Source organism: Pelodiscus sinensis, chromosome 23 (assembly GCF_049634645.1).
Source record: "Pelodiscus sinensis isolate JC-2024 chromosome 23, ASM4963464v1, whole genome shotgun sequence".
Taxonomy (NCBI): Eukaryota; Metazoa; Chordata; order Testudines; family Trionychidae; genus Pelodiscus; species Pelodiscus sinensis.
Window position 1 is genome coordinate 22,068,163 of NC_134733.1, and position 10,421 is coordinate 22,078,583.

Below are 10,421 nucleotides of genomic sequence, written 5' to 3' on the forward strand. Positions count from 1 at the left end.
GAGCATGCGCAGTGGGAACGGGCGCGGCGCTAGGGCCCGGAAGCGGCCGGCGTCTGCGGTTCGTGCCCCGCTCCGGGCGCTGCCATGGCGCCGCGGCCCTTCAAGGTCCGCCGCCCCGGCGGGACCCGGAAGTTCGGGGTGGCGGCGAGTAACCTGCGGGAGCTGCTGCGCAAGAGCCTCGAGCTGCTGCAGGTGCGGCCCGGGCGCGGGGGCGTAGGCGGGACCCGGCGAGCTCGGCGCCTTCCCCGCGGCCCGGGCGCACGGCCCCCCGGAGCCCCCCCGCCAGCCTGGCCCCCAGCTCAGCCTGCCCTCGCTGCTGCAGCTCAGCCCAATCTACCCGTCCCCAGCTCAGCCGTTCTGCCCTAACTGCAACCCCCCCCCCCCCCCCCCGCTTACTGGGTTATTTTATTCCCTGACTTGGTTATTTCTTAAAAAACAAAAACTGGTCTGGTAGCACCTTACAGACTAATAAAACAATTGGGCTGTGTCTGCATTGGCGCGATCTTGCACAAAAGCGGCCACTTTTGCGCAAAAACTTGCTGCCTGTCTACACTGGCCGCGAGTTCTTGTGCAAGAACGCTGACGTTCTCGTGTGAAATCAGGGCTTCTTGTGCAAGAACGATGATGCTCCCGCTCAGGAATAAGACCTCTTGCGCAACTGTTCTTGCGCAAGAGGCCAGTGTAGACAGACAACATAAATTTCTTGTGCAAGCAAGTCCTATTGTTAAAATGGCCATCAGAGCTTTCTTGCGTGAGAGAGTGTCTACACTGGCACGGATGCTCTTGTGCAAAAGCACATCTGTTGCGCAAAGGCATATGCCAGGGTAGACGCTCTCTTGCGCAAATACTTTAATGTAAGAACACTTGCATTAAAGAGTATTTGCGCAAGATCATGCCAATGTAGACATAGCCGTAAATGGTATCATGAGCTTTTGTGGGCACAGCCCACTTCTTCAGATGACTGGACTTTTGGGTTTAGGATGAGTTATTTCCGTAACAGAGTTTACATGAACAATGAGAAGTCCTGTTAAACCAAAAGGAAAAAACAACGTAGCACTTTAAAGACCAATAAAATGGTTTAATAGTTGATGAGCCTTCGTGGGCCAGACCCACTTCCTCAGATCTGAGGAAGTGGGTCTGGCCCACAAAAGCTCATCAACTATTAAACCATTTTATTGGTCTTTAAAGTGCTACATTGTTTTTTCCTTTTGTTTAAGCAAGATCAGACTAACATGGCTACCTCTGTATTACTATCCAACAGAGAAGTCCTGTGGCACCTTAGAGACTAGCAGATATATAGGAGCATAAGATTTCATGGGCAAAGACCCACTTCGTAAGATGCATTGGTCTTTGCCCACGAAAGCTTATGCACCAATAAGTCTGTTAGTCTATAAGTGCCACAGGACTTCTTGTTGTTTATGCAGATTCAGACTAACACGGCTACCCCTCTGATACTTGTCACCATTCAAGGGACAGTGTTTACATGTGAAGTTTTCTGTGTCCATTTCCCAACTTTATTAAAGTGACAGCGTGTTTCTGTGTGTATTCTTGTTGTGAACAGCTTTCTTCTCCTGAGGGCCGGCTGTGTTTGTATGAAGATGGGACAGAACTGACTGAAGGCTACTTCAGACATGTTGCAGACAATACGGACCTTGTACTGCTAGCCCCGTGGGAGACCTGGCAGGGTTGTAAGTGGGGGGAAAATTCACTTTATCTTGCAACTTAAAAAGTTTCACATTTCAAAACTCCAATTGGGAAGTAGTCAGAATTTGGGGTTTTATTCTCCATCTTTGCAAATATTGCTCAACTTAACCTTGTAAAGGCTGCCTTATGCCTCAGTTTATGAAGCTGTAAAAGCAGTATGATACCACACTAAAACTTAATTATATTCTACTATGCATTTACTAGTCTGAACTATTAAAAACTAAAGCTAATCTTAAATATGTTTGGATGCATTACCATTGGGGTTTTGTTCACCCACTTAATGAAAAGTGTAAAATGGGCAACACGCTGATTAGTGACGTGTTACTATGTTAGCATGATTAAAAATAAACTGGAAGAAATTTTCCTCATTTTTTCAGAGTTGGTCACTCTGAAAATTCCAGTAGGTGTAGAATAAAAGGTATAGAATAAAAGTCAAGATGCCTTTACTCACTCCAAATGGAATCTTACTGCCCACGCAGTCACGTTGAAGTTGGGAGGGAGGTGCTATTCAGCGTGAAAAAGTTGGTGGGAATTAGGGGGCTGGAGCACATGACCTGTGAGATGAGGCTGAGGGCTTTGGGCTTATTTAGTGTGCAGAAAAGACTAGTGAGGGGGGATTTGCTAGCAGCCTTCAACTACCTGAAGGGGGGCTCCAAAGAGGAGGGAGAGAGGCTGTTCTCAGGAGTGGCAGATGACAGAACAAGGAGCAATGGTCTCAAATTACAATGGGAGAGGTCTAGGTTGGATATTAGGAAAAACTATTACACTAGGAGAGTGGTGAAGTACTGGAATGGGTTACCTAGGGAGGTGGTGGAATCTCCATTCCTAGAGGTTTTTAAGTCTCAGGTTGGCAAAGCCCTGGCTGGAATGATTTAGTTGGGGTTGGTCCTGCTTTGGGCAGGGGGCTGGACTCGATGACCTCCTGTCTCTTCCAGCCCTAGAATTCTATGATTCTGTGAATTTGGCCTGAAGGAAACCCTTTGCTCCAAGATTTCCTCTGAAAGACCAGGAAGTTGTTAATGCTGTTTTAGATTTAGTTTTATTATTTTTAGTTAATACACAAACCTCCATATGTTGGGGTGTCACTAATCCAGGACCACCCCTGCTGTAGAGGAGGAAGTAGTCCTGCATACTGCTGGTTCCCTTGTTCCCTGGGTGAACTGAAGTGTGCCGAGCTGCTTCCCTTGAGGCTTTTCCCTGTTGCTCCCATAGTGGTTAGAATGCAGAGCTCCACCCCTTCAGGCCCAGACCGGACAGTGACCTCCCTGACTCAGCAAAATCTTCAGTCTGTCATATTCTGATTCCCAAGAGTTGCCAGATTAAAGAGATTCAAGTGTATATACATGTTGAAAAATAGCATAATACTCTTTTTAAAGATATTTTTAATATAGTACCTAATAAACTTGTTTTATGGAACACACCAAAATCCTAGCTGGAAACACAGTTCAGGCTACATAAATTTGCCTAGCACTAGTTTAACTTTTTCTTCATTTAACATTACAGTTGTCAGTGACATCGATCACATCTTAAACACATTTTACACACACAAAAAGGACTTTGTTGAGGCTGCACAAAAGCTACTATCAGAAGAGCAGGCTCCCAAGAGACAGAAGCTTCTAGTGGATCTCATTCAAAACGTCAGTGATAACATTTTGGCTGAAAGCAGAGAGGAAGACACAAGGTGGTTTGAAGGTAAGTTCTGTATCAGAATAGCAGCTAAATCTCTCAGACAGGTTATAGATCTTTTAAAATTGTTTCCATCTTTGATTTGACGACAAATGATTTTTTCCTGAATTCCTCAGTGCTTTATTAAAGCTAATGCTAAAATGACCCAAGAGAAGGGGATTCCACCATTTTTTTGGGAACAGTGCTGCACACATAGTAGTTCTGTCAGTTTTTCCTCTTCCCTCCCATTTTTTCTACATATATAATCTCTGGGCAACTCTTTAGTGTTTAGATTTTTTTAATTTATATTCTTTATATTTAGATAGATATTCCTTTTTACAGATCACAAAAATGCCTGGAATTGAACATAATATTCCAGGTATGAGCACATCAAGGAATATTGTGAAAATCAGTTATTGTTATATGATTTACTAAGTGCAAAAAAGATGCTGAGCCCTAGGTAAAGCCAAAATAGTAAGATATTCTTGGGGTCCAGAGTGCTTATCTTATGAATAGAAAAGCAAAGCAAATAAATAATCAGATTCACTTATAAAGAAAAGGTGCCGGATTCAAGCCAGTTAAAACACCTTCAAGATTTTTTTATACAAGAAGCAAATCACAAAATATGTATTTTATTTCTTTTAGGTATAGAGTCTCGCTTTAAGAATAAATCAAGTTACATGAGGTACAGTTGTGAAAGCAGAATACGAAGTTATATGAAAGAGGTAAAAATAGCTGTTTTGCATGTAGGTTGGTTTCCAGCTATTAAAAATAAATCTTTGCATTAGAGCCAGAGAGCTGATTATTTTCCATAAATAGCTATGAAGCTATTTAAGTTTTACATTTAAAGCTATTGGATTTATTGTGTAGATTCCGAGTGCAATACTGCCTGAGCTAGGAATGACATAGTGCTTTTTATTTTCTTAAAGGTTAGCAGTTATACTTCAGCTGTTCATCCAGCGGCACAAGCAGAATATAAAAGAATAACTGACTCTATGTTGGATAAACTGAAGTCTGTTAAATATAATGGCTGTTACTTTGACAGAAGAGAGGAGGAGGTGGTCCGCCTCTGCACTACTGAAGGATGGTTCTCCTGTCAAGTAAGAAGCTATTTCTAAGACAAATAAGTGTGTGTACAGGATGTTTGATGTGTTATGCTATGAAAATAAATGGTAATGGGAGTTATGCATTTAAAGGCAGAATAAGCCTCTGGGCACTGCAAACTATTAAACTGAAGAGAAACAAGCGACCTTCTTACAGTGACTGAAGGACGCAGCCAGCATAATTAGTTCTCATATACAATTCTTTGGTATTTTACTAAATTTAAATAAGACTTAAGACCAACAACTATTTTTTTGGAATATTATTTTCAACATTGCAGCACTGAGCATGAAACTATTACTTTGAGCATCTTGCTTTTGAGAAACAAATTGTGACAAATTACCACCTAAAATAATAAAGGGTGTGGACGATAAACTTATTTACATCGTGTTTAGGTTGACACTGTCCTTTTGCTGACTGTCATACTGCTGAACAAATTCAAGCCTTCATGGGGCAAGAAGGCTGTCCAGGGTTCTGTATTTTAGTTAAGTAAATGTCTGATTTAGGTTGACATTTCATTAAGGCTTTCAGCAGGGCATGGTGCCAACTGTTGTGTAAACAACACCCAGCTTTAGATGAGCACTTGTTTCTTGCCCTTTCTAAGCTAAAAATTGGATTTCACATCTGCTGTCCTGAACCTGATCCACAAATTGTTGTAAAACAGCGGTAGCAGGGCACCAGTACTAGCTTGCCAATCTTTGTTGAAAGTTTCACCATGCTAAGAGCTGCCCCCATTCACCCCTTACAAGGGCACATGTTTCAGTCATTTCTTAGCCAGAGTTCTCTACTGCAGTAAGTGCTGCATGTTCTACAGCAGTAGTTGCCAACCTTTTTGAGCCTTCGCACCTCTTTTCAATCTGCTAAAATTTTACGGACCCCCCCCCCCCCCGGGACAGAGGCTGGAAGTGGTGGCCAGCACATCCCTTGGCCCGTGCTGCTGCTTCAGCACCTACCCCCTCTGATCCATAGAGGATATGGAGAGGGGGCTCTCGTGGCCAAAGGCAGCTCCTGCTCTGGCATTCTGCCCTTGGTGGGGCATGGGGCCCTGGGGGAGAAAAAAAGAAAAGGAAAAGGAAAGTAAGGATCGGGCTCACCGCAGGCCTGAGAGGAGGGAAAGGGCTGGAGTGGAAAGAGCAGCGTGTTTGGTGGCGGGAGGACAGATGGTGTCTTTTGGAGTATCAAGATCCCATCCCAAGGGTGGGAGGCAGAGTGCGTGCGGCTGGTCACGAACAGCAAGCTCCAGATGAGAATTGCCTGCTGGAAAGTCCCTGTCCTGTGGTGGGCCCGATCCTAACTTTTCCGTTCATAAACTTTCCATGGCCCCCCTACAATACCATTGCAGACCCCCAGGGGTCCACAGACCATAGGTTGGGAATCATTGCTCTATACTGATGGGATTTGAGGAGAAAGAAATAGCTTCAATACCCAATTAAATACAAGCATACGTTAGTTTCTGGAGTTGCTTGCTTACTTTTTGCAGGGAAAAACTATTAACATTTGGGAGTGGGCTGGAGTCAATATAGCTTGAATGAACTATCTCCTGTATTTCTAAGGGGAGACTTTTTCAATGAATGATCTTGATTCTTCCCATATCTTTTCCAATGCAACAAGTTGAGTACATTTTGCTGAGCGAATACCATCCCACTACAGGGTCCTTTTGATGAGGATTACTGCCTGTATAAACATTCCATCAATCCCTACAGTAACAGGGAGAGCAGAATCCTCTTCAGTACCTGGAATCTCGATCATATGTAAGTACTAAGGGCCCTCTGCTTGCCTATCTCCCTCTCTCTGGCTGCTTTTTGCTTCGCTGAGCCTGTTGACGTCATTCTGTTGCCCAGCAGGAACATTTTGTCGTTTGGCAGGAAAAACATATATAAAATACACATTAAACCCAACATACCTGTTACACACTGTCCACCTTCAGTGTCAAATAAGTTACCACCCAGCTTGTTTTCATCTTATGGGGAAATCTGATGGTTGCCTGCTCATTTTATCTAAAGTCCACTGAGATGGAATGTACTCTAATACTGCAGTGGATAGACATATAGAACTCTAGAATCAACCCTACTTCTGGTGGATTCATCATTAGCTCCTCTTCTCTTATCCTCCAACTTCTCTGTATTACAGACATTACCCACTAACTCATCAGTTGACTGTTCTCGTCCATTTCTGTCCCTGCCTGAAGAATTTTAACGTGTTATGCACTTAGAAATTACTAAGATTCTAGGGTCCTGTGATGGGGTGGTTCTCCACAGTGGTGCATAAAGGGTTAAAATCAGCCCTGGCAGAGGGCTGTCCTGGGAGCCAGTTTGGCTGCCTCACACCCTGTCAGGGTCAGGCTTTATAAAAAGGGTTGCAGACCAGCCTTCTTCTCCAGAGACTTGTTGCCTATACCGATCAAGGTACCTTGGACAGAGCAGTGCTGGGGAAAGGCAGGAGGAGCTGGGAAGCTCTGGCCTGGCCAACTCCCAGGCTCTGAGGACTACTTGTAAAGCCTTGAGGTGGTACTAGGGCTGCAGAGGGATAGCCAGGGTAGAAGTAGGCGGAAGGTCCCTCCTCCTTGCCAGTGATGAGCATGGCCAAATTTGACTGCAGTTTTGTCCCCAAAGAAAGAGGCTAAAGCCAGGATAGGCAAAATACGGCCTCTGGCTGCTGCACTCCACATGCTGCTCAAAGTGGCCCATGGGTGGGGATAATGTGTGTCTCTCAGTGGCACACCCCAAAGGGGGTGGGTGAAACTGGCCAATGGTAAGTATAAGGGCAGTGCTTGCAGACACAGGCAGCACATGGAAACCTGCTGCTCGCATGCCCAAGGAGAAAACCACACAGAGATGCACACTGGCCCTAGCAATCAGCTGGTTTGAGTGGTGTGGGGGGCCACAGGGAACCTGTCTGAGGGTCCTGCTAGGCCACTGGTCAAGAGCATCCTACAGTAAACACCTCCCTGCTAGAGCCTTCAGCTGGCACCCCAATACCTTGCCCCACATCACAACACCCTTCTGCATCCAAATTCCTTCCCTGGCCCTTCACCACCAGCATCCCTACCCAGGTCAGAACCCCCTCTTGAATCTATACCTCAACCCCCTACCCCAATTCCCTCCAGGACTTCACACACCCTTCTTTAATATTGTAGAAAAGCGTGGCCCCTGACCACTTACCAAATTACTGGTGTGACTTCCCACTAAAAATTATTGCCCACCCCTGGGCTAGAGGGAGGATGGCAGTTGGTCACTGAGGCAAGTAGTGGGGCTTGGGGTAATTGGGTTCCTAGGGAGGGGAAGACTCAGAACATGGGCACTGCAGTAGGGCAGTACGCAGTAGAAGATGGTACTTCAGTCTGGGAGGGACACAGTGTTGTGATGGAGAATTGGGAGGTTAGACACCAAACAGAGGAGGGCACTCTGGGACTGGAAGAACCAATTCCCAGGACTAGTCAGCAGGAGGCACTGCAGCAGTGACTGCAAATCAGTTCCAGCTTCCTTTCTTTAGAATTTAAAAAAAAAAAAACCTCACCGCCACACCTATCCTAGTATCAGTATAGAAAAATCTTTCCCATCACTTCTTTAGCAAATACATACATGGTTTCTTAAAAAAAAACAAAAAAAAAAAAAACACTTTACTGCTAATAACGTGAAATGCTCCTCATTGTATATTGCAGGATAGAGAAGAAACGTACCATTGTCCCAACCCTTGCAGAAGCGATCAAAGAACAAGATGGAAGGAAAGTGGACTGGGAATATTTCTATCAGTTGCTGTTTACTCTGGATAATCTAAAATTAGTGCATATTGCTTGCCACAAAAAAGCCAGCCATAATCTCACCTGTGACAAAACTAAAATATATACCAAAAGAAAGCGTAAGACTTTCTTTAGAAAGCGCCTTTCCTGAAGGTGGCTCTTTGCTGTGGTTTTCTAAATGATATAAAAGTAAAAAAAACTTAGATTAGTAGCACCTTAAAGACTAACAAAACATGTAGCTGGTATGAGCTTTCGTAGGCGCAATCCACTTCTTCAAAGCACCCACAAAAGCTTATGATCCGTGTTATATTCTTTCTTTGTGCTTGGTTCATGTCCCTCTTCCCCCACCCCCACTTTTTTTTAAAAAAAATACCATCTTTCAGCTTCCTTGATTGCTTTTCCTGCAGTACCTCTGAAGGATATTATTGGAAAAGCAATTGTATGTCCAATGTCTTTTGTAATTGTCAATTCAGCTGTGCTCTTCTCTCTCTCTTAATTATGCAGTAAACTGTGAATGATTTTTTTTTTTAAATGACGACCTTATGTCAACCAAATTCTCAGGAATTATGTAAATGTAAAACAATGCATTTTTATATGTTTAATAAAGAACGTTTCGGCATCTTTTACTTTGAGTATAACCATGAAGGAGAGACAGGGCATGTACAAGCAACTAGGGCACAATCAAATGAACTAAGACCCCGTTCTGATAGTGTGAAATATAAATTTATCAGGCTAGAATAATATTGTTAGGCACAAAGTTGTATATTTAGCTTTTGTGAAACACTCGGTACAACATACCTGCCTTATCTCCTATCTCAAGGGGCCTCTTCAAGGTGAGTAACAAACTCCAAAAATAACTGGACAGCAGCAATGCTGAATGCCTGAGTCAGTACCTTTTCAAAGCAGGGCTATACCTGTTGCAATAGGTACTTGTCCCCATTAATTTTTAAACATACTTAATAAAATCAAAACAACTGCATAGTAATGTGTAACTTTTAATACCTTGTAAATAGGAAATTACACATTTACTTCAGGACAATATTTGTGAAGATGTCATAATGAAGATCCTTTTCTTAACCTGTAGTAATGTGATCTATGTACTATGTCCCCTAAATAATTTCATATCTTTTAAGATGCCATTAAAATCTTATTCGATCTGAACAGACATTTGAGGTTCAAATATAAATCTCCAAAACCCTGAAGTGCAGAGTTATCGGGGTTACAGCAATATTTGTTAAACCATAGCCACACTATTTTAAATGCCTTCATATTACTGCATTAGAAAAGAGGAAAGCAGTAAGACGTTGACAGTAATAGCATATCCAATGAAATGAAAATAAGTGAATGAATATACCCTATACAATTTGTTCAGCTTATATGTGAATGCTTAATAGGCAATAGCACTAGAAATGAATATTTATGTAAGCCATCTGCTGAAATGTTCTCTATATTTCTAGAAAAGTAGGAAACAAGTATTCAAAGTTAAAAAAATAAAGATCTTGAAGCTTATTACCTAATTACTACTTTCGATGAAGTGTTCTTAGTTTTAGATTAAATAATTTTCATGAAGGCAACTGAAACTGCTCATTTCCCAAAACCATTACAACCTGGGAAAATCAGGCAGACCAACCTTATTCTATATGGTCAGCTCCAATTCACCTATTTCTAACTTGTTGAAAAAAGCTCAGAGATTAGTTTTTATTCTTTCTTGAGCATTAACACAATTGTTTACTGAGCTTCCATCAGTAATAGCTGTGTACACCAACTGAAGAAAAAGAGTAAGGTTCCATAGGTATGAATGAGGGAAATATTTATCCTGCAGTATTTTTACAGCGGGTAATACATGTGAAGGAATGAAAGCCCAGCTTGTCTCTCGGGTAACAGGTGGAGTTTGTTGAATGGACAGAGTAAAGCTCTCATATTCGTTTGTAAAATAAGCATATCTGGTCATCTAGAAACAAAAACAAACCCACAATGACATTTGCATAGAGTCGGTTTTCCCAACAGAACTGCAATGTAATGGTTTGTAAGTTAAATTGATTAGATTCAGAAGTAAACAAATAGTATAACACTAAACATAAGGAATACAGGATGGACTCCCTCTTAGGTACTGGGTACCAGAAGCTTACTTACCAGGCACCTATGAAGAACATCATACAATAATAATACAAATGAGTTAGTCACATTTTGATTTGAAGATTTTCTTTTTAAG

The 10,421-nt window shown here is 42.6% G+C and overlaps 1 protein-coding gene across 1 annotated transcript; it reads left to right on the forward strand.

Moving 5' to 3' along the window:
- Window positions 1-9: 9 nt before the first annotated feature.
- On the forward strand, window positions 10-8,735 carry DFFB (DNA fragmentation factor subunit beta). Its single transcript, XM_075906615.1, has 7 exons — window positions 10-192; window positions 1,562-1,688; window positions 3,208-3,396; window positions 4,015-4,094; window positions 4,299-4,469; window positions 6,121-6,221; window positions 8,132-8,735. Exons 1-7 carry the CDS (start codon window positions 85-87, stop codon window positions 8,358-8,360), a joined length of 1,005 nt encoding a protein of 334 aa, XP_075762730.1. The 5' UTR covers window positions 10-84; the 3' UTR covers window positions 8,361-8,735.
- Window positions 8,736-10,421: the final 1,686 nt, after the last annotated feature.